The sequence below is a fragment of the Pongo abelii genome, chromosome 19 (assembly GCF_028885655.2).
Source record: "Pongo abelii isolate AG06213 chromosome 19, NHGRI_mPonAbe1-v2.0_pri, whole genome shotgun sequence".
NCBI classification, from domain to species: Eukaryota; Metazoa; Chordata; class Mammalia; order Primates; family Hominidae; genus Pongo; species Pongo abelii.
The window spans coordinates 547,165-570,789 of record NC_072004.2 but is presented as its reverse complement, the minus strand read 5'-3'; the positions used below and the strand labels follow the sequence as shown (position 1 = coordinate 570,789).

Genomic DNA, 23,625 nt, shown 5'->3' with positions numbered 1-23,625 from the left:
TTCCTGGACTGGGCTGTACCGTGCGCGTGACGGCTGCGTGCGGCGGGGATCATGGCTGCTCGCAGAGCTCTGCACTTCGTATTCAAAGTGGGAAACCGCTTCCAGACGGCGCGTTTCTATCGGGACGTCCTGGGGATGAAGGTGCAGGCCGGGGCCGACAGGGGCTGGCGCGCGAGGCTGGGACGGACGCCCGAGCCGGCCCTGGCGGAGGGAGGGGAAAAATGGGTGCGTCGTGAACCTCAGCTGGAGGGTGTCCGACCTTAGGCCCTGCGCGGTGTTCAGCTTCAGGAACGTGGCGAGTCGCCGGTGGGGATCATAGGCCTTGGAGAGGGGCCTAACACGATTAGTCCCTGCGGTGTGCCCACGCACGTCCTTTCATTTAAGCCACTCGTAAATGTTTGTTGAGCCCCGCCCTCGTAGAGCTTACTGTCTACCGGAAAAGACGTTAAATAAAATGTTATATAATGCTTTCCAGTTGATATTTGTCTTTTCCGGTTTGGAGCTTTTGATGTAGATAAAATCAGCATATTCAGAGTTCTGCTTCTATCAAGGCTGGTCTGAATAGTCCCTTTCGGATACTCAGTCTCTGAATATATGCTCCAACTCTCAACCCATCTGCTTTTTAACAGCACCCAGAAGCGGTCTCTCTCGGGTCCTGAGAAGCTGTTATTGCAGGATTCAGTTGGTTGGGGAACTGGGTTTTGGGGACCTCCTTTGATGAGCCACGGAGATAGGGAACACACCAGTAAGGAAGACTTGAAAGGTGCAATAGCGCGGTTTAGTGTAGAGACGGTGCAGTAGACGGGGATCTGAATTCGTCAGGTCATTTTTAAAATATCTGCTATTTTCAGGGTACTACATTGAGTTTTGGCAACAAAGGTGCAAATGACCCTGATATATATTCTCCATTAGAGCTCATGGCCTGGGTTGGGGTGGGAGTTGGAACTGGATTTGTATGTAGGTGATGGTAATGGAAGTCAGAATTTGATAGTGAAAAACCACCAAACTTTCGATAGCAGAAACCACAGAGCTGTCCCTTGTTAGTATTTCCTTGTTGATCAAAAGGTTGTTGCCAAGATTAAACACGTGCCGGCGCAGTGGCTCACACCTGTAATCCCAGCACTTTGGGAAGCCGAGGCGAGTGGATCACTGGAGGTCAGGAGTTGGACACCAGCCTGGCCAACATGGTGAAACCCCGTCTCTACTAAAAATACAAAAATTAGCCGGGCATGGTGGCACACGCCTGTAATACCAGCTACTCGGGAGGCTGAGGCAAGAGAATCGCTTGTACCTGGGAGACGGAGGTTGCAGTAAGCCAAGATCGCGCCATTGTATTCCAGCCTGGGTGACAAAAGCAAAACTCCCTCTCAAAAAAAAAAGATTCAACACCTTATTATATGTATAGTATTTAACATATAGATAATGATACATTACATAAGTGTTGTGGGGAAAAGAAAGAGATCAGATTGTTACTATGTCTGTGTAGAAAGAAGTAGACATAGGAGACTCCATTTTGTTCTGTTGATCTATAACCTTACCTCCAACCCTGTGCTCTCTGAAACATGTGCCGTGTCAACTCAGGGTTAAATGGATTAAGGGCTGTGCAAGATGTGCTTTGTTAAACAGATGCTTGAAGGCAGCATGCTCGTTAAGTTATCACCACTCCCTAATCTCAAGTACCCAGGGACACAAACACTGCGGAAGGCTGCAGGGACCTCTGCCTAGGAAAACCAGGTATTGTCCAAAGTTTCTCCCCATGTGATAGTCTGAAGTATGGCCTCGGAAGGCTGCAGGGACCTCTGCCTAGGAAAGCCAGGTATTGTCCAAAGTTTCTCCCCATGTGATAGTCTGAAATATGGCCTCGGAAGGCTGCAGGGACCTCTGCCTAGGAAGGTCAGGTATTGTCCAAGGTTTCCCCCCATGTGATAGTCTGAAATATGGCCTCGTGGGAAGGGAAAGACCTGACCGTCCCCCTGCCCCACACCCGTAAAGGGTCTGTGCTGAGGAGGATTAGTATAAGAGGAAGGCATGCCTCTTTGCAGTTGAGACAAGAGGAAGGCATCTGTCTCCTGCCCATCCCTGGGCAATGGAATGTCTTGGTATAAAACCCGGTTGTATGTTCAATCTACTGAGATAGGGGAAAACCGCCTTAGGGCTGGAGGTGGGACATGCGGGCAACAATACTGCTCTGTAAGGCACTGAGATGTTTATGTATATGCATATCTAAAGCACAGCACTTAATTCTTTACCTTGTCTATGATGCAGAGACCTTTGTTCACGTGTTTATCTGCTGACCTTCTCTCCACTATTATCCTATGACCCTGCCACATCCCCCTCTCTGAGAAACACCCAAGAATGATCAATAAATATTAATGGAACTCAGAGGCTGGCGGGATCCTCCATATGCTGAACGCTGGTCCCCTGGGTCCTCCTGTTTCTTTCTCTATACTTTGTCTCTGTGTCCTTTTCCAAGTCTCTCATTCCACCTAACGAGAAACACCCACAGGTGTGGAGGGGCAACCCACCCCTTCAAGTGTTAGCCACTATTATAAAAATACAAAAGAAGGAGAGGTTTTCCAACCTGGGTGATGAGGAAATAATTCATGTAGACCTTGTATTTGAGTTGACTTTTTTTTTTTTTTTTTTTTGAGGTGGAGTCTCGCTCTGTTGCCAGGCTAGAGTGCAGTGGCGCGATCTCGGCTCACTGCAAGCTCAGCCTCCCGGGTTCACACCATTCTGCCTCAGCCTCCCGAGTAGCTGGGACCACAGGCGCGTACCACAACGCCCGACTAATTTTTTTTAATATTTTTAGTAGAGACGGTGTTTCATCGTGTTAGCCAGGATTCGAATTGACTTCTAAAGATAGGATATCCACAGATAGATTAGAGGAGGAGCTACATAGTAAAACTGAAGAGCCAGTGCGGAGATGGCACATGTTTGCGAAGCCACTGGTTTTATGTGCCTTTAGTTGAGGTTGCTTAGTTGAAGTTAAGGAGATGGGATATCAGGATGGACAGGTCGGCATTGCTTCTAATAGTATCTTGAATGCTATGCTAAAGAATTTGGATTTTATGCTGCAGTAACATGGGAGCTCACTTACTTTGTTAGACAGGGCCATGATGGGATCAGAGCTTTGTGCTTTAGGCATGTAACTTTTTTGGTGATATTAAGGAAGGATATCAGTAAGGAATTTTTTTTTTGTTTTTTTGTTTTTGTTGTTGTTGTTGTTGAGACGGAGTCTCGCTCTGTCGCCCAGGCTGGAGTGCAGTGGCACGATCTGGGCTCACTGCAAGCTCCGCCTCCCGAGTTCACACCATTCTCCTGCCTCAGCCTCCTGAGTAGCTGGGACTACAGGTGCCCGCCACCACGCCCGGCTAATTTTTTGTATTTTTAGTAGAGATTTTACTCTGTATTTTTAGTAGAGGTTTTACTGTGTTAGCCAGGATGGTCTTGATCTCCTGACCTCATGATCCACCCATCTCAGCCTCCCAAAGTGCTGGGATTACAGGCGTGAGCCACCGCGCCCAGCCAATAAGGATGATTTTTAGTAGTCTGAGCGAAGTGTTGGGAACTTCAACTGGCAGGAGTCGTGGGAGTCAAAAAGGAGGACTAAAGCTAACACATGAGAGCCTGCTGTGTGCAGGGTTCTGTGAGATGCTTTAATAACAGCCATTCCCATCACATGTTAGGAGACTGAGACTCAGATTCTAATTTGCTCAGAGTTACACAGTTACTAAATGACAGAATTCCAAATCAGACTTTTTTTTTGAGATTGAGTTTTGCTCTTGTCACCCAGGCTAGAGTGTAATGGCGCGATCTCAGCTCATTGCAGTCTCTGCCTCCTATGTTCAAGCAATTCTCCTACCTCAGCCTCCTGAGTAGCTGGGATTACAAGCGCCCACCACCATGCCTGGCTAATTTTGTATTTTTTGTATTTTTAGTAGAGATGGGGTTTCACTATGTTGGCTAGGCTGGTCTCGAACTCCCAACCTCAGGTGATCTGCCCACCTCAGCCTCCCAAAGTGCTGGGATTACAGGCGTGAGCCATGGCGCCCATCTTTTTTTTTTTTTTTTGATTTTGAGATGGAGTTTTGCTCTTGTCACCCAGGCTGTAGTGCAGTGGCACGATCTCGGCTCACTGCAACCTCCGTCTTATGGGTCCAAGTGATTCTCCTGCCTCAACCGCCTGAGTAGCTGGGATCACAGGCACATGCCACCATGCCTGGCTAATTTTTGTATTTTTAGTTGAGATGGGGTTTCACCATGTTTGCCAGGTTGATCTTGAACTCCTGACCTTAGGCAGTCCACCCGCCTTGATCTCCCAAAGTGCTGGTATTACAGGTGTGAGCCACCGCACCTGGCCCAAATCAGACTTCTTTAATGCTGAAGGCCACACTTTTTCCCGCTATAGCACTGCTTACCAGTCTAAATAGATTTCACAACTGATTTGGTAGCCTGACCCTTGTGTCAAGCTGTTCTTCCTTCCACTGCTTCTATCCTGGGAGAAGTGTAAGGCTCATTTGCTTTTGTTCTTTTACAAGTAAAGCTTATAAATGATAATGTCTATGTTTTGACATTTTAGTTTGTGCTAAAGATGCTGTGAGCAGTTCTAGTAACACTTCACAATTTATTCTAAATCTCACACCAGGTTCTGCGGCATGAGGAATTTGAAGAAGGCTGCAAAGCTGCCTGTAATGGGTATGATACCTTGTTTCTTAAAATCTCCTTTAGGCTCTGACAACACCCGGATAACAGAAGACAGTTTCTCAAAATGAGTATAAAGCAGTGGAATTAATTAAGGAGGCAGTAAATTAGGGAAGCAACTTCAGGAACATCGGGAACACGTACTCTGTTTCTCTGCACTCTCACAGTGAGTATAAAGCAGTGGAAGTAATTAAGAAGGCCATAAATTAGGGAGGCAACTTCAGGAACGTCAGGAACATACACTCTGTTTTCTCTGCACTCTCATACAACACTTGTGGCACACAAAGCAATTCTCCAGGTCTCTAATACCAGCCAGCTGTCCTGTTATGTAATTGATTCTGACTCCACTTGGAGTTAATGTCAGATCCCGCAAGTTAAGGGCTCGGTCCCAGAAGATTTTCCGCCACGTCAGGCGCCAGTCACAGTCTGGATCTCCAGGATTTCTGATGACCAACTATAAGTCAGGGCTCCCGCTCCTGCTTCCTTGGGTTTGATAATCTGCTACAGTGGCTCATGGAACTAAGGGAAACCCTGGAAACACTTACTTACATTTACTGGTTTATCATAAAGGGTATGAGTCAGAAATGGCCGGACAGAGGAGATACACAGGGCAGGGCATGGGGAGTGGGCGGCAGAGCTTCCATGCTCTTCCAGGCAGGCTCCAATCCAGCACCTCCGTATGTTCAGCATCCCAGAAGCTCATGAGTCTCATTGTTCAAGCCTAGTAGAGCCCAGTCTCCATCCCTTTCCTTCCCAGAGGTTGGTGGATGGGACTGAAAGTTCCAGTCCTCTAATCATTTGTCTTTCTGGTGACCAGCCCCATCCTGAGTCTATATAGAGGCCCCACTCTAAGTCACTTCATTAGCATAAACTCAGGTGTGACTGAAAGGGGCTCATTATGAATAACAAAAGATATTCCTATCAGGAAATTCCAGAGGTTTTGGGAGCTCTGAGACAGAAACCAGGGACAATGACCAGATATGTTTCATATTATGCCACAAATGCAAATAAGTACATGCTCTAGATGAAGCAGCGGCTTTCCAGTATCTTTTTTTTTGAGACAGAATCTCACTCTGTCACCCAGGTGGGAGTGCGGGGTCATTATCCTGTCTCACTGCAACCTCTGTCTCCCGAGTTCAAGCAATTCTCCTCCCTCAGCCTCCCTAGTACGTGGGACTATGGGCATGCGCCACCATGCCCAGCTAATTTTTGTATTTTTAGTAGAGACGGGGTTTCACCATGTTGGCCAGGCTGGTCTCGAACTCCTGACCTCAGGTGATCCTCCCGCCTCGGCCTCCCAAAGTGCTGGGATTACAGGCCTGAGCCGCCATGCCCGTCCATCTCTTAAGCTTAGTACCGTGACAAGTTGGAACAGTCCAAGGCCTATTAGGAATTTCATGCTTGTTGATTGATAATCAAGGAAATAACAGGTCGTTTGGAGAACTGTCTTTAGGATTCTGTTCCTTGCTTTACAGAAAAGGTGAACAAATCTTTCCTTCAAGTAGGTGCTGAATAGATAGTCTTTGGAGCTTGTAGTAGGGTCCCATGAGCACCGCCCACAGCTGCTTTCTGTACCATCTGAGGTCATCTCATCCTTAAGAGAACTTTTAGGACCAGACAGGAATGCTCATCTCTCTGTGCCCAATAGTTCTCTGGGGGTGGCCTGAGGCTGATTTGTCTATGGTCACTGAGTTCATTTACTTTTATTTTCTAGGCCTTATGATGGGAAATGGAGTAAAACAATGGTGGGATTTGGGCCTGAGGATGATCATTTTGTTGCAGAACTGACTTACAATTATGGCATCGGAGACTACAAGCTTGGCAATGACTTTATGGTAAATACCTTTTTTTTCTAGCAGATTTTTGGCTGGGGGTAGGTGGCTGGTTGTAAATTTGAGTAGAGTGCTGAGGGTGTGTGTGAGTGAAGAGATAACATTTGAGCAGAGACTCAAAAGAGGTCAGGGAGTTAGCCATGTGGATATCTGGGGGACAAGCATTCCAGGCAGAGCCCTCAGGTTAAATCTGGCGTGTTCAAGGAGGTGTAAGGAAGCCAGTGTGGCTGGAAGAGAGAACGAGAGGGGAAACGTGATAAGAGATGGGGTCAGCAGTGCCATGGGGTAAGACGGCAGGGGGCCTCCTAGGCCGTAAGTCATCCGAGTGAAATGAGCCATTGGAGGACTTTGAGCAAAGGGAAAACAAGGCTGGCTGCCGTCTGGGGGTGGACTATAGGATGCGTTTTGGAAAGTTTACTTTGGCTGCAGAGTGGATAATGGATTTACAAGACTGGAGGCAGAGAGGCCATTATAATAATCCAAGCTAGAAACAAGGCTGGCCTTCTCAGAAAGCATACGTGTACATTTCTAGGCACTTTGATTAAATGTAAGGAAACCTTGATAGTTTGCTTATTTTTGTTTTGTTAAAAAAGCAAGAACAGGTCACTTTAAATAGGTAGCTAGCTGGCAGACCCAGGTAACATCAAGATTTCTCTGGCTAGATCTTTATAATTAGAAGAGGTTATCTTTGGTGTTAAATGAATCAGACTTCACTGGCATTTCAATTTCTGTCCTATTATTCATGAAGGTCTGAATGTTTGTGAGATAAAACATTGAAAACCTGTTTTTAAATCATTAGAAGAAAATGTTGGATGCCAGTTAAATCTTAGGTGATTTTACCTAAAGGCAGTAGGCAATAGGGGTTGGGCTCATTGTCTCATTCTGTAAAATCTCTGTTGTGATCATGTACTTGGATGTACTGTTGTTTGTTTTAGGGAATCACGCTCGCTTCTAGCCAGGCTGTGAGCAATGCCAGGAAGCTGGAGTGGCCACTGACGGAAGTTGCAGAAGGTGTTTTTGAAACCGAGGCCCCAGGAGGATATAAGTTCTATTTGCAGAATCGCAGCCTGCCTCAGTCAGGTAATTATACCAGAACCAGTAAAAGCCTCTGTCTAAAGGCATCTTTGGTGAAAGGAGAGTGAGGGCCGCCTGTCTTTTTTTTGTAGAGTCTTTCTGTGTTTACGTGACGTGTCTTCCCCAGCCAGTGCTTTTACCTGTTATCAGAGAAATTATATTCTCATATCAGAACTTTAATACATAGCAGTAGGGGATCTAGACTGGTTCTGTTCTACTGGTGATGTACTGATTTATGATTCTTTCGTCTGTAAATAACAGAAAACCCAACTACTTTGAACAGTTATAAAATCTTTTAGCTCACAGAGCAGGTGTTCTGTAAGTGGGAAAGATTTCAAGGTTAGATGATTGACCAGCTCACCACATTTTCTCTTTCTTTGTTCTGTTGTTCTCTGCGGGTACCTCTCCTAGAGCTAGTCCCCTCAAGGTTGCAGGAGGGCTGCCAGGAGCAGGCGGGGCCACATGCTCCCACATTCCCATCTGGTAGGAGAGGAGATGCTGAGACTGTCACTCCGGCTGGAGTGCATTGGCATGATCTCTGCTCACTGCAACCTCTGCCTCCTGGGTTCAAGCAATTCTCCTTCCTCAGCCTCCCAAGTAGCTGGGATTATAGGCGCCCGCCACCACGCTTAGCTTTTTTTTTTTTTTTTTTTTTTTTTTTTTTTGTATTTTTATTAACTTTTAAACATTATTTATTTTTTGAGACGGAGTCTTGCTCTGTCACCCAGGCTAGAGTGCAGTGCCGCAATCTTGGCTCACTTGCAACCTCCGCCTCCCAGGTTCAAGTGATTCTCCTGCCTCAGCCTCTCTAGTAGCTGAGATTACAGGCACATGCCACCACGCCCAGCTAATTTTTGTATTTTTAGTATAGACAAGGTTTCACTATATTGGCCAGGCTGGTCTCAAACTTCTGACCTCACTTGATCCGCCTGCCTCAGCCTCCCAAAGTGCTGAGGTGACAGGCGTGAACCACCGTGCCTGGCCCTTTTTGCTTTCTTTTTAAGAGCAGAAGAAAAACTTTCCTAGAATCTTCCAGCAAACTTCCTGGTCAGATTTGATATACTGTGCCTGCTCCTAAACCAATCACTGGCAAGAGAAATAGGATCACCCCCAAACCATTTAGCCATGCCTTTGGAGCCGAGGTCAGTTTCCCAGACTTCAGCGTCAGTACTCAGTGAGGGATGGTGTGGAAGGAGCCCCCACGCTGACTGCCACACAGAACAAGAAGGAAATTTTGCAGGGTTTGTTTTGTTGACTGTAGAGGCAGCCTCATCAGTGTTTCATTTTGTATTTAATGCCTGCAAATTCAGCTACCTGCTCTGTCAAAACAAAAGCAAAAATGGGGAAAGGGGAAAATGCTGGCAAATGGCAAGGGCACTTGTGCCCACTCTCTCACTTGGTGAACATATGCCTGCAAGTGGGCCTGAGAAGGGAGTCCTGGAAATTCACCTTCTTCCACCAGTCGGCCTCCTGTCCCCAATGCCCCCATGCTGAGTCTCTGTAGAACGTTTAATGTTCCTTGTTTATCATCTGGTGCTCAGCAAAAGAAAGATCAGTCCATTCCATCGTGGGAGGCTAGACTTGGCTGTGTGGGACTCATGGAGAGATGGTGTTTCTCTACTTCACTGGTGATTTAAAGTGTGTTTATGGTGTTTTTTTGTTGATAGGTGATTGATCCTTTGCTGACTTTAAAACTTAACTCTTGGAACTAGCTCCACCATCCATTCTTTTTCTCCAGCCTTAGTGATATTTCAGTACTTAAGATAATAGAGAGCCCCATGGTGCTAAGAAGCTTTTGTCCTTTGGAATGGAAATCCTCTTGGGCGTTTCTGTTTGATAATGTGGTCAGACCTTCTGTCCAGTTGGCATTCATCTTCCCTTTGAATTACTCACTTCTGTGCAGCTTCACCCACCTGTTAACTTCCTGTCCTGCGTCCCTTCAGGCTCCAAGCCAACTGGGATTTGTTGATTTTGAAGTAAATGGAAAGAAAAAATGGAGCCTGCCAGGCGGAGGCACTTGTGAGAAACAGCGTCTCATTTCTCAATCACGGTATTGCTGTTCTAGCAAACAGGACTAAGGCAGTGAAAGCCAAAGAAAAATGTACTGAATTTATCGTAGTCAGATGGAGACATGGAACAGCTCTTTAGAAAGTCACTTTACAGTGTGAAAAGTTTCCAGTAACAGTAGGTGTTTCAATATGACTTTTATTCTTTTTACAAAATAATCAAGTTTTTTCCTTAGACAAGCAGAGAAGCTGAAAAAAAAAACACACACACCCGTATATCCAGAGAGAACCACTGCTGACATTTTAGAGTATATCTTTCCAATCTTTTGTCAAAAATACATATATATAATTAAGTGTATACATTTCTTCATATCCTTTTATAGGAGTTCCATTGCATTATTACATTGTAGGAAGATAAACAATTCTCTGTTGTTGGATATTTATGTCATTCCTAGTGTTTTATTGTTCTAAGCAACACTGATGAATGTTTTGTGGTAAAAGCCCTTCATACATCCACAATTACCTTTTGAGTGGCTGAAACTGGACTTGTTCTTTCAAAAGCAATGAGCATTTTTTAAAGCTTTGGGTACATTCCGTCAAATTATTGCCCTGAAATGTACTAATTTACACTTGTATTATATGATTGTGATTTTCCTCTCTACACTAATACAGTTAACACTGCCAACTTTTAACATTATTTGCACATTAGATAACAAAAGATTTTATGTGAATTCTAATTTCTTTGTTTTTTTGGGGGGTCAGGTTGAATTTTTTTTTTTTTTTTCGAGACAGAGTCTCCCTCTGTTGCCCAGGCTGGAGTGCAGTGGCGCGCTCTGGGCTCACTGCAAGCTCCGCCTCCCGGGTTCATGCCATTCTCCTGCCTCAGCCTCCCAAGTAGCTGGGACTACAGGCACCCACCACCACACCCAGCTAATTTTTTGTATTTTTAGTAGAGATGGGGTTTAACTGTGTTAGCCAGGCTGGTCTCGATCTTCTGACCTCCTGATCCTCCCACCTCAGCCTCCCAAAGTGCTGGGATTACAGGCGTGAGCCACCGCGCCCGGCCTGAATATTTTTTCATATGTTATTTGACCATTCTAATTCCTTCTTTTACAGATTATTGCTTTGTGCCTTTTGCTTATTTTTCTAGCATGTTCATTCTTTTCCTATTAATATTTACAGGTGATTTACACATTAAGGACTTTTTGTCGAATGTATTGCAGTTGTTCCCCCCTACTGTGTTGTATACTCTAGTTTTGATTGTAATTCCTTTTCTTGGTTGTTGTCTAGGAGTTTTCCATTTTGTGTAATTTACGTAGCAGAATTTTTTTCTTCATAGTTTTTCTATCTTTGGTGTCAGGTTTAAAGAAAAATCTTCCTCTACTCCAAAATTGTATAAATAATCATCTGTATCTAGTATTTTCATGGTTTCATTCTTTAAACTTATTTTTTTAACCCATCAGGAATGTATTTTGTCATTTATTTCAAAGATGTAAGTTTTTCTTACCAAATGATTAGCCAGTCTTCTTAGTGCCATCCATTGAATAATGAGGCTTTTCATAGTGTCTTTGTTTTTTTTTTTGTTTGTTTGTTTTGAGACAGGGTCTCAAAATAACAGGGTGGAGTGCAGTAGTGCAATCTTGGCTCACTGCAGCCTCAACCTCCTGGGCGCAAGCGATCCTCCTGCTTCCACCTCTGAAGTGGCTGGGAATACACATGAGCCACCACACCTGTCTAATCTTTTTTTTTTTTTTTTGAGACAGAGTTTTGCTCTTATCTCCCAGGCTAGAGTGCAATGGCGCCATCTCGGCTCACTGCAACCTCCGCCTTCCAGGTTCAAGCAATTCTCCTGTCTCAGCCTCCTGAGTAGCTGGGATTACAGGCATGCGCCACCTGCCCGGCTAAATTTTTTTATTTTTTATTTTTAGTAGAGACAGGGTTTTGCCATGTTGGCCAGGCTGGTCTCGAATTCCTGACCTCAGGTAATCCACCCGCCTTGGCCTCCCAAAGTGCTGGGATTACAGGCATCAGCCACCACGCCCGGCCAATTTTTAAAAAAGTTTTCATACAGGCAAGGTCTCACTGTGTTGCCTGCGTTGGTCTTGAATTCCTAGGCTCACGCAATCCTCCTACCTCAGTCTCCCAAAGTGCTGGGATTACAGGCATGGGCCACTGCAGCCAGCTTCATACTGGCTTAAAATCCCTCTCTTATCATAAACTGAATTCGTAAGTATACATGTGCATGTTTTGGTCTTTCTATTTTATTCTATTAAATTGATCTGTCTATTCCTGCTTTATTACCCAACAGATCCTGTATTAAAAGTAACTCTAGCAGTGTCTGATCTTCAAAAGTCCTTGAACTACTGGTGTAATCTACTGGGAATGAAAATTTATGAAAAAGATGAAGAAAAGCAAAGGGCTTTGCTGGGCTATGCTGATAACCAGGTGAGCAATCTTGGAGAAGAATAACCTGTTACTTTGAATTTGGCTTATAAATGAAGCTTATAAATGGCTTATAACCTTTATAAATGAAGTTAACATGAAGGTTGTTCCCATAGTTTCTTCACAGTGATTCAATATTTATAAAGATAAACAGAAGAAAATGAAAATAAGTGATAACCTCACCACCCAGATATTACCTTGTTTATATTTGCGGATATATCTCTTCAGAAGTGGAATTGCTTAATCAAAGAGATTGAATGGATTTAATGCAAGATCTTTTTCATGTTCTTTTTCTAATAACCCAGCATTTGAGCATGATTTAGTCCTTGCACTTTGACCCTGCAATTCTACTCGTAGGAATTATTTTACAGATGTGCTCAACATACATAGGCACAAAGAAGTGTGTGCAAGGTTATATGTTGCAGCATTGTTTGTAATCACAACGTGTAAGAATTTCAGTGTCCTATAGATTAGAGACATATTTCAGTAATTTACGGTTCATTCATGAAATGTATTACTATGTCGCTAGCAAAAAGATTGAGGCAAATCTTTATGTATTGACATGGTAACATTAAGTGGAGAAAAACAAGGAACAGAATAGTTTGTAAATTGTACTACCATTTGTGTAAAAAAAAAACACAGATGCAGTGCTTCGAGAAGGATACACAGGAAACTGTTGACTAGTCTCTGGGGTGAGAGTAGGATAGAGACTTAGTTTTTACTGTATTCCTTTAGTATATAATATTTGAATTTTTCTACCACATACGTGTAATGAATGTATAACCTGTTGCAAAAAATAACCCCCTTTCCTATTTCAGTGTAAGCTGGAGCTACAGGGCGTCAAGGGTGCGGTGGACCATGCAGCAGCTTTTGGAAGAATTGCCTTCTCTTGCCCCCAGAAAGAGGTAACGCTTAATACCAGATCGCTTGAGCTCTGTGACTGGCTAGTTCCACCCAGCTAAGAACCGTGTCCTTCCGTTCTTGAAGTCCTTTTTGATTGTGGCTTTAGTATCAAGTTCAGCAGCTGTTTCAAGAGCAGCTGAGATAATAAATTCAAACAAATGGCGCCTTGGCTCTTTCTGGTGTCTGATACTCCTCTAGGGCTGACGAGGGCCGTGTCCTGAGTAGTGTGTGACCTCTGGCTCACGTTGCCTCTTTGTTTTCCTCAAGTTGCCAGACTTAGAAGACTTGATGAAAAGGGAGAACCAGAAGATTCTGACTCCCCTGGTGAGCCTAGACACCCCAGGGAAAGCAACAGTGCAGGTGGTCATTCTGGCCGACCCTGTAAGTATTTCTCAGGCAGGGGGCAGGCTGGAACAAGGGTTTCTTCAAGGATGTCTTTGGCAGGTGTCTTTTCTCTTTATTGATGTAGGATGGACATGAAATTTGCTTTGTCGGGGATGAAGCATTTCGAGAACTTTCTAAGATGGATCCAGAGGGAAGCAAATTGTTGGATGATGTGAGTCTCATTTCTACATTTATGTCACCATGGGCCTGAGAGGGATGGCATTTAGTGTGTGTGGGAGGAGTCTAAGCAACAGGGTCTAGGTTCTTACTGTCAGAAGAACGTCCTTTCGCTGTTGGGTTGACCTCAGCCAAGGACCGATGTCTTCACTGCCACCTGTGTAGACGGCTTGTCTAGACTTAGCATTTGTGCCTTCCCACAACCTCAGGCTGCCCTGGAACCACTGCTGCTGGATCTGTCCTTATTCTGCTCTCCGAATGGAGATGCCTCCATCTGATCCCCTCAGCTCTCCCCATGGAGATGCCTCCATCCGACCCCCTCAGCTCTGCTGCATGGAGATGCCTCCATCCCATCCCCTCAGCTCTCCGCAAGGAGATGCCTCCATCCCATCCCCTCAGCTCTCCGCATGGAGATGCCTCCATCCCATCCCCTCAGCTCTCCGCAAGGAGATGCCTCCATCCAATCCCCTCAGCTCTCCCCATGGAGATGCCTCCATCCCATTCCCTCAGCTCTCCGCAAGGAGATGCCTCCATCCCATCCCCTCAGCTCTCCGCATGGAGGTGCCTCCATCCCATCCCCTCAGCTCTCCGCATGGAGATGCCTCCATCCAATCCCCTCAGCTCTCCCCATGGAGATGCCTCCATCCCATTCCCTCAGCTCTCCGCAAGGAGATGCCTCCATCCCATCCCCTCAGCTCTCCGCATGGAGGTGCCTCCATCCCATCCCCTCAGCTCTCCGCATGGAGATGCCTCCATCCGATCCCCTCAGCTCTCCCCATGGAGATGCCTCCATCCGACCCCCTCTGCTCTCCACATGGAGGTGCCTCCATCCTGTCCCCTCAGCTCTCCCCATGGAGATGCCTTCATCCGATCCCCTCAGCTCTGCAGCTCCTTTGATCATCTCTTCTCCATTCTGCAGCATCAGTCTCTTCTTTCCAGTGAGTTATTCTCGCCAGCATGCAAACAGGCGCTGAAAGCTCCCATCCTTTAAAAACCTTTTACTGACCCCATATCTCCTCTCCAGATTTCTTCTAAAAATCTGAGTGTGCGCTGTTTCTCTCTCTTACGTCCTCTCCAGATTTCTTCTTCTAAAAATCTGAGTGCGCGCTGTTTCTCTCACGTCGTCTCCAGATTTCTTCTTCTAAAAATCTGAGTGTGCGCTGTTTCTCTCTTACGTCCTCTCCAGATTTCTTCTTCTAAAAATCTGAGTGCGCACTGTTTCTCTTACGTCCCCTCCAGATTTCTTCTTCTAAAAATCCAGAGTGCGCACTGTTGCTCTCTCTTACGTCCTCTCCAGATCTCTTCTTCTAAAAATCTGAGTGTGCGCTGTTTCTCTCTCTTACGTCCTCTCCAGATTTCTTCTTCTAAAAATCTGAGTGCGCACTGTTTCTCTTACGTCCCCTCCAGATTTCTTCTTCTAAAAATCCAGAGTGCGCACTGTTGCTCTCTCTTACGTCCTCTCCAGATCTCTTCTTCTAAAAATCTGAGTGCACGCTGTTGCTCTCATGTCCTCTCCAGATCTCTTCTTCTAAAAATCTGAGTGCGCACTGTTTCTCTCTCACGTCCTCTCCAGATTGCTTCTAAAAATCTGAGTGCGCGCTGTTTCTTTCTCGCCTCCCATTTTCACTTCAGTCTGTTTTACACTGGCTCTTGTTACTCAGTGAAGTGCTTTTCTTTCTTGCCAAATATAGCAACTACTTTTAGATTCTCATCAAACTCAGTAATTCAGAAGCATTCAAAGTAGTTGTTGGATCCTAGCTCCTAGCACATACCTGGCATGTACTAGACGTTCTGCAAATACTTTGTTGAATGATTAAAGGAACAAATTGGTCTTTCTTGGTTCTGTCACATAACTCTGTGACTGACCTTAAACAGTTTACTTAAATTCTTTGACCTTTAGTCTTCTTATCCAAAAATTTCAGAAAATAAGAGGATCTATCTCGTCAGATTGTTATGGTTTATAGAGCTTGGCAAATTACTGACATAATAGTAGATGCACAGTTAACGTTAAAGCAGGCAATGTATAGAAAATACAGTCTTTATACATTTTATCCTGAAGGAAAATAGAATCTCAGTCATCCTCTCAGCTGAGAAATTTGCCAGACTCTTCCTCCTCACTCTTAATTTAATTAAATTAATTACTTAATTAAATTTTTTGAGATGGAGTCTAGCTCTGTCGCCCAGGGTGGAGTGCAATGGTGCAATCTTGGCTCACTGCAACCTCTGCCTCCCAGGGTCAAGTGATTCTCCTGCCTTGGCCTCCTGAGGAGCTGGAACTACAGACACCTGCCACCATACTGGTTAATTTTTGTATTTTTAGTAGAGACAGGGTTTTGCCAGGTTGGCCAGGCTGGTCTCAAACTCCTAGCCTCAAGTGATCTACCCACCTCATCCTCCTAAAGTGCTGGGATTACAGGTGTGAGCCACTGCGCCTGGCCCATTTTATTTTATTTTTTGAGACGGATTCTTGCTCTGTCACCTAGGCTGGAGTGCAGTGGCATGATCTTGGCTCACTGCAACCTCCACCTCCCGGGATCAAGCGATTCTCCTGCCTCAGCCTCCCAAGTAGCTGGGATTACAGGCACGTGCCACCACGTCTGGCTAATTTTTGTATTTTTAGTAGAGATAGGGTTTCACCATGTTGGTCAGGCTGGTTGAGTAGGCCGGGCGCGGTGGCTCACACCTGTAATCCCAGCACTTTGGGAGGCCGAGGCAGGCGGATCACAAGATCAGGAGATCGAGACCATCCTGGCTAACACGGTGAAACCCCGTCTCTTGAACTCCTGACCTCAGGTGATCCACCCTCCTTGGCCTCCCAAAGGGCTGGGATTACAGGTGTGAGCCACCGCGCCCGGCCATCCTGCCATTTTTGTCTCCCTGACAGTTTCTCCTCAAACACAGGCACCTCTTTCTGTGTCTCATCCCAACGTGTTTTTATACCCATAGCCCTACTTTGCCATTTTTCCCATTCTGCATTCTTCCTCTACTCTGATGAGAGCTTACCTGTGACTCTGCTTACCCCTGCCCTGAATTTAACCATCATCCTGGCTCCAGCCTCCTCACTTCTAGTTTTTAACTCCTTCCTCGGCTCCAACAAGTGGTTGTTGTTGATGAGGCATAATTTAGGTAGAATTTAAATGTGTTTTGACAGTTGTGTTTACTCATACAACCACTACTCAAAATACAGACCATTTTCCCAGGAAGTTCCCTCATGCCCATCTCCAATGAGTTGGCACCCTCATCTCCCAGATCAGCTGCTATTCTGACTTCTGTCACTGTAGGTGAGTTTGTTCTTGGACTTGATACAAATGGAATCATTCAGTATTTTCTTTTCTTTTGTGCCTGCCTTCTTTTACTCAACGCGGTTTTTTTGTTTTGTTTTGTTTTGTTTTTTTTTGTGACAGAGTCTCGCTCTGTCTCTGAGGCCGGAGTGCAGTGGCACGATCTCGGCTCACTGCAAGCTTCACCTCCTGGGTTCACGCCATTGTCCTGCCTCAGCCTCCCGAGTAGCTGGGACTACAGGCGCCTGCCACCACGCCCGGCTAGTTTTTTGTATTTTTAGTAGAGGCGGGGTTTCACCGTATTAGCCAGGATGGTCTCGATCTCCTAACCTTGTGATCCGCCCGTGTCGGCCTCCCAAAGTGCTGGGATTACAGGTGTGAGCCACCGCGCCCGGCCTACTCAACGTGGTTTTGAGATTCCACCGTGTAATTGCATATCACAGCTCATTTTTTTTTTAATTGCTGACCGATACTCAATTATAAATATAACAATTTGCTCATTCATTCTTCCAATGGTGGACATTTGGTTTATTTCTAGATTTTTTAATCTATTATAAGGAAGACTGCCATGAACATTCTTGTGTAAATCTTCTTGTAGATAGATAGATGTTTCATTTCTCTTGAGTAAATACCTAGGAGTAGAACTGCTTTTACTGTATAAGAAAGTGTCAAAGAGTCATCGAAAGTGATCGGACCATCGTTTGTCCATGAGAGGTCCAGTCGCTCTACATTCTCACCAACTCTTACTTTGCTTTTTGTGGGTTTTTTAGCTATTCTAGCACGTGTGAAATGGTTTCATTGGTGCAATCAAGCGATCCTTCCGCCTCAGCCACCACATAGCTAGGGCTGCACCCCTGTGCCCAGCTAATGTTTTTTATGTTTGTAGAGACGGATTCTCACTGTGTTGCCCAGGCTGGCCTCCAGTGAGCCTTCCAGCTCGGCCCCACACAGGTTGAATGTTTATTTCCCTGATGACTGATGATATTGAGCACCTTTTCATGTGCTTATTGGCCATTTACTTCTTTTTGTGAATTTTATGTTCAAGTCTTTTGTCCATTTTTTAATAATTTTTAATATTTCATGATGAAAAATTCCAAATATGCACAACCAGAGAGAGCCCAGCAGACCCTTACGTGGCTCTTACCTTGACTCTGTACCATAGTTTTTCATCATTCCTTCGTCACTTGCAAATTCAAGTATTTTTCCCAGCCATTAATTGAGTTTTTGAAGATGAGGAATTTTTTATTTTGGTGAAGTCCAGCTTATGAACTTTTTCTCTTACATGTAGTACTTTCTCTGTCCAGATAAATGTATATCCCGAGAACCTCTTCACCTGGGAAACCTACCACGTATCAAACTCAGCGTGTCCATAACTTACCTTACCTCAAATCCATTCTTCTTCCAGTAATATTAAATGAAGGCTACTTGGGAGTGTAGATTCTGGGAAACCTGAATCTATGTTCCCGGGTTGCAGTCTTCAAGCTTGGCCCAGATAAACTCTCTATTTATACTAAAAATATGTAAATAAATAAAAATAAAAAGAAATAAATACTACTATATCAATACGTCCTTAAGTGCTTTATTTTTATTTATTTATTTATTTTTTTGAGATGGAGTCTCACTCTGTTGCCCAGGCTAGAGTGCAGTGGTGTGATCTCAGCTCACTGCAGCCTCTGCCTCCCAGGTTCAAGTGATTCTCCTGCCTCAGGAGAGTAGCTGGGATTCCCGAGTAGCTGGGATTACAGGTGCGCGCCACCATGTCCAGCTAATTTTTGTATTTTTAGTAGAGACAGGGTTTCACCATGTTGGCTAGGCTGGTCTCAAACTCTTGACCTCAGGTGATCCGCCTGCCTTGGCCTCCCAAAGTGCTGGGATTACAGGGGTGAGCAACTGCACCCAGCCTTAAGTGCTTCATATACATTCTCTGATTCTGGTTTTTTTTTTTTTTTTTTTGAGATGGAGTCTCGCTCTGTCGCCCAGGCTGGAGCGCAGTGGCGCATCTCAGCTCACGGCAAGCTCCACCTCCCGGGTTCACGCCATTCTCCTGCCTCAGCCTCCCGAGTAGCTGGGACTTCAGGTGCCCGCCACCACGCCTGGCTAATTTTTTGTATTTTTAGTAGAGACGGGGTTTCACTGTGTTAGCCAGGATGGTCTCAATCTTCTGACCTCATGATCCACCTGCCTCGGCCTCCCAAAGTGCTGGGATTACAGGCGTGAGCCACCGCGCCCAGCCACATTCTCTGATTCTTACTATAACCTGCAAGGTTGATAGCATCAGCCTTTGCAAATGAGGAAACCGAGGCTAAGGATGAGTAAGTCATTGGCCCTCACCCTTGAATACCATACACTGAGTAAGTGGCAGGCAAGGGCTTGGATGGTGATGAAGTTATTCGCCTTCATCCCTGAAGATCACACACTGAGTAGGTGCAGGCAGGGGCCTGGATGGATGCCTTTCAGGCTTTACAGTCAGTCCTTTTTCTTCCTCTGTGCCCTGCTCCCTCCCTGGACAGTACAGCGTATCTGTGATCCCAGTTGTTCACGCTGGAATCCTCAGAGCCAGTTTTGGTGTTATTTTGTTGTGTTTTGTTTTTTAACATTTAATAGACGTTTTAGATTTACAGACAGTCACTTTTGACCATTATTTCTCCTCATCCTTAAATTATTTTAGCTATTAGTCACCAAGAGCTGTGAGTTCTACCTCTGAAATGTTTTCTGCCTATCAGCTTTCCCTTTGAAAGGTCTCATTGTCACCTTACGGTCTGTCCCAAAGCAAACATCCAGTAATTTTTAAAACTGTTTAATCTGATAGCTCTCTCTTGCCTCTGAGATAAATTTCAAACTCTCTGACAGAGCATGTGACATATTTGGACATTCTCTACCCTCTGACCTGTCCCGCCTCCCTCCCTAAGTCCCCTAACTCATCCCTATTCCAGTCCCACTGAACTGGTTATATTAGCTAAGATACCTCTTCTTGCATCCAACCCAAAGGGTTTTTTTCCCTTTCCTCTTTTACTTGTCCTTCAACACTTAAAAGCTTTCTTAGGTTCAGCTGGGCGCGGTGGCTCACCCCTGTAATCCCAGCACTTTGGGGGACCAAGGCGGGTGGCTCACCTGAGGTCAGGAGTCCTAGACCAGCCTGACCAACATGGTGAAACCCTGTCTCTACTAAACACAAAAAATTAGCCAGGCATGGTGGTGGACACCTGTAATCCCAGCTACTTGGGAGGCTGAGGCAGGAGAATCACTTGAACCCAGAAGGCAGAGGTTGTGGTGAGCCGAGATGGCGCCACTGCACTCCAGCCTGGGCGACAAGAGCAAAACTCCATCTCAAAAAAGAAAAAAACCTTTCTTAGGTTCTCCAAATCATCTAGTTGTTCTTTCCTCCCTCTTTATGGCTCCTAAAAGACAGAAACGTGCATATTTGTGAGTTGTGGTTTTTTTAAGCATATCTTTGATTTTTAAATACTTATTTTCATCCAGATAATAAATCAGATAGTACTAAGATTTTTTAGAAATGAAATGGTCCATCTCTGAGTCACACTACCTAGGACAGCCACTTTCACCATCACTGTTTCTAAATAATAAATATATTTGTTTCTTCTTTTTCAATTGCCAACTCATCTTGTGACTTCCTGCTGAGGTAGATATTACAGCAAATGCTTCAAGACACACACCTGCGTACACACACTCTGTCATGCAAAATACTTGTTTCCGTATCTGAGTTCTCAGCTGTTCTGTACACTCCTCAAAGCTTCCGACTGCCTGTGCTGACACACCTGAACCCAGGGTGGTACCTGACTCTTTTTGACTAAATAAATGAATGTTTGTCTTTACTAAACAACTAAAGGGACGCTTGTGGAACCAAAACATTATTGTTAAGGCTTTCTACTTATTTATTTATTTTTATATGTATCTGTATGTATATATATGAGACGGGGTCCCACTCTGTTACCCAGGCTGAACTCGAATTCCTGAGCTCAAGTGATCCTCTGGCCTCAGCCTCCAAGTGGCTGTGATGATAGGTGTGACCACTGGGCACAGCTCAAGGCTTCCTTTTTAATTAAGATGCCCAAACTAAACAGAACCAACATCAGAAGAGTAGGCTGGGAGGAGACTTACGAAAAAGGAATCATTCCAGGCTTCATTACTAAAATATCACATAGTTTCATATTTGGCCTCACTATCAGACTGAGTTTCGTGACACTAAAGATTCTTGAGCGTCTGCCCAGATGCTGTGAGTGGCAGGACTTGCTCTTTTACCAGAGATCCTACCACCTGGCATGTGGGTCCCTGATCTAGTTGGTCCGCCAGCCACACTTCCTGGCTACAGGCTTTGTTTGCCCTTGAGTCTGCAGAGTGAGGATCCACAGTTGCTCATTACTCACCAGTATCTCTTGCCTTATTGAACATAATACTCTGTACTGGATTAATACTCTTTAAATGTTAAAATTTTTTTTAAATTTCTCTTCTCTTTCTTTTGGAGTGGGGGTTTGGGTCTTTTTTTAATGTTAATTGTTTTTTTATTGTGGTCAGTACAGTGAGGTATAAAGTGGGCTACGTCTTTTGTTTTTCAGGCTTGGAATCAATGTATATTCTATTTCTATTTTACAGGCAATGGCAGCAGATAAAAGTGATGAGTGGTTTGCTAAACACAATAAACCCAAAGCTTCAGGTTAACGGAAGACATGATGCAGAGCAAACCTCTGTGATTCCTGCCCAGCACCTGTGAGGCCTGACGTGTCAGTTCTCGATAATTGCTCTTCTAATTTGTTTCCCGTACAGGCAAGGAGGCTTGGGTAGTGCAGATTTGTGTATTTCAATCTTTGAAAGCTCTGATGTATTTTAGAAATGAAATCCAATCATAAGTCCAGGTAGAGAATGCCTGCTGTAATCGACGCTGTTGCTGGGACTGCGCATTCTGTATATAACTGTGTTCGATGAGTCACAGATGATTGTCCAGACTAGGACAGCGGCATGAACGTGACTTTGGTTGGGATTGCAGATAGTTAGGGTTAACTCTGAATCATGTAGATTTTATGAGAGCAGCTGTTCAAGTAAATCCAAATTAATGGCTTGTCATGGTACCATTCCCAGCACCTGATGATATGCTGTTCTATTGTCTTATTCTGGCAGGTTTTGACATTTTAAATTTTTTAAAGAAATTTTATTCCTTGGACCAAAAGGTTTGGTTTACCACCCCCATCTTACTTGCTTTTACATTTTGAGTGTCCAGAGGAAACAGAAAGGAATGAGTGTGTGACGTTGCTGCACGCCTAGCTCCGTGTGAGTTTCTTTCTGTGCATATATTTTGTTTTATTTTTTTCTGTGTCTATTTTTAATCCCGACAGAACATCATGTGAGATTTCTTTAAAATGGATTAAACGATTTCTTCAGCCTGAAAAAAAGGTTTTGAAAATGTTTTCTTGTGGTTTTGTTTGGTTCTATACAACAAATAGGTTTTAATCACTCGAAATGGAATTATATTGTGTATTCATTGAATAATTAAATTTTTTTTGAAAGTAAGCTTCTGAAATCAAGCTGTTATACCAGTCTCTAAGTCTCATCATTTAAAGTGGTGCCCAGGTTCAGATTTTTAAAAATAAACCTAGGAGATTGGAAGGGATTGACTCAGACGATCCTGGTTCCAAAAGTACATACATAGAATTACTTGTAAATCATAACCTCTGCTTTCCTCCCTTACTGGCAGGTCGTGGAGCATGGAAATTTTGGTTGCGTTTCAGCTTATCTTCTTATAGGGGTGATACTATTATACCTTCACTGAGAGAAAGAGATTCTCATCCAGCTCTACAACTTTTCATTCAGCTTGAATTCCATATCCTAGGGAAGCAATCTTGAGTTTCAAAGCAAACCAAGTTATATATGGCCCTCCTCTAGGTAATTGGTTTTTTTTTTTTTTTTTTTGAGACGGAGCTTCACTCTTGTTGCCCAGGCTGGAGTGCAGTGGCGCGATCTTGGCTCACTGCAACCTCCACCTCCCACATTCAAGTGATTCTCCTGCCTCAGCCTCCCAAGTAGCTGGGATTACAGGCATGCGCCACCATGTCTGGCTAATTTTGTATTTTTAGTAGAGACGGGGTTTCTCCATGTTGGTTGGTTGGTCTCGAACTCCCGACCTCAGGTGATCCACCCGCCTCAGCCTCCCAAAGTGCTGGGATTACAGGCGTGAGCCACCGTGTCCTTCTCTTTTTTTTTGTACTTGTGGAAATTATTATATGAACTTCGAATAACCAGATAAACTTCTGCTTCTCTTTAGAATATATGTTAATTTTCCAATTTTCTATTAGATTATTAAGTAATTTTTAATGTTCATCTCTAGTAATATTGTCCTCGTGGAAAGAAACTCCTTTTCCCAGTGTATTGGGCTGCTATAATGTGGCCCTCGAAGTTTGTTGTAGTAAAATAAGTGGTTTATATAAGTACCGAATGACTAAATAACACACACTGGTTTCCCTTTTATCTGCTTATCTTGTATTTTGGCATACCAAAACGTTTTTCTTTTTTCTTTCTTTTTTTTTTTTTTTTTGAGACGGAGTCTTGCGCTGTCGCCCAGGCTGGAGTGCAGTGGCGCCATCTCGGCTCACTGCAAGCTCTGCCTCCCAGGTTCATGCCATTCTCCTGCCTCAGCCTCCCGAGTAGCCGGGAATACAGGCGCCCACCACCACGCCCGGCTAATTTTTTGTATTTTTAGTAGAGATGGGGTTACACCGTGTTAGCCGGGATGGTCTTGATCTCCTGACCTCGTGATCTGCCCGCCTCGGCCTCCCGAAGTGCTGGGATTACAGGCGTGAGCCACTGCGCCCG

At 44.6% G+C, this 23,625-nt stretch overlaps 1 protein-coding gene across 8 annotated transcripts; it reads left to right on the top strand.

Moving 5' to 3' along the window:
- Positions 1–5: 5 nt before the first annotated feature.
- GLOD4 (glyoxalase domain containing 4) lies at positions 6–22,347 on the top strand. Of its 8 annotated transcripts, none has more exons than XM_063718368.1 (10): positions 6–141; positions 4,649–4,698; positions 6,419–6,539; positions 7,472–7,616; positions 11,925–12,061; positions 12,877–12,963; positions 13,229–13,342; positions 13,431–13,517; positions 16,710–16,803; positions 21,415–22,347. In XM_063718368.1, the coding sequence occupies exons 1-10, from the start codon at positions 52–54 to the stop codon at positions 21,429–21,431; spliced, it is 942 nt and encodes a 313-aa protein (XP_063574438.1). In that variant the 5' UTR covers positions 6–51; the 3' UTR covers positions 21,432–22,347. The 8 variants fall into 8 exon arrangements, with proteins under 8 accessions (XP_063574438.1, XP_063574436.1, XP_024090160.2 ...); XM_063718366.1 differs by lacking the exon at positions 21,415–22,347 and adding an exon at positions 18,108–18,310; XM_063718367.1 differs by having other exon boundaries at positions 52–225.
- Positions 22,348–23,625: the final 1,278 nt, after the last annotated feature.

Excerpts from the sequence above, each read along its gene's own strand:
- GLOD4 (XM_063718365.1), top strand. The coding sequence starts at position 52 with ATGGCTGCTCGCAGAGCTCTGCACTTCGTATTCAAAGTGGGAAACCGC. Across the intron at positions 12,062-12,876 it reads TGGGCTATGCTGATAACCAG|TGTAAGCTGGAGCTACAGGG; the intron begins GTGAGCAATCTT and ends TTCCTATTTCAG. Across the intron at positions 13,343-13,430 it reads TGGTCATTCTGGCCGACCCT|GATGGACATGAAATTTGCTT; the intron begins GTAAGTATTTCT and ends TTATTGATGTAG.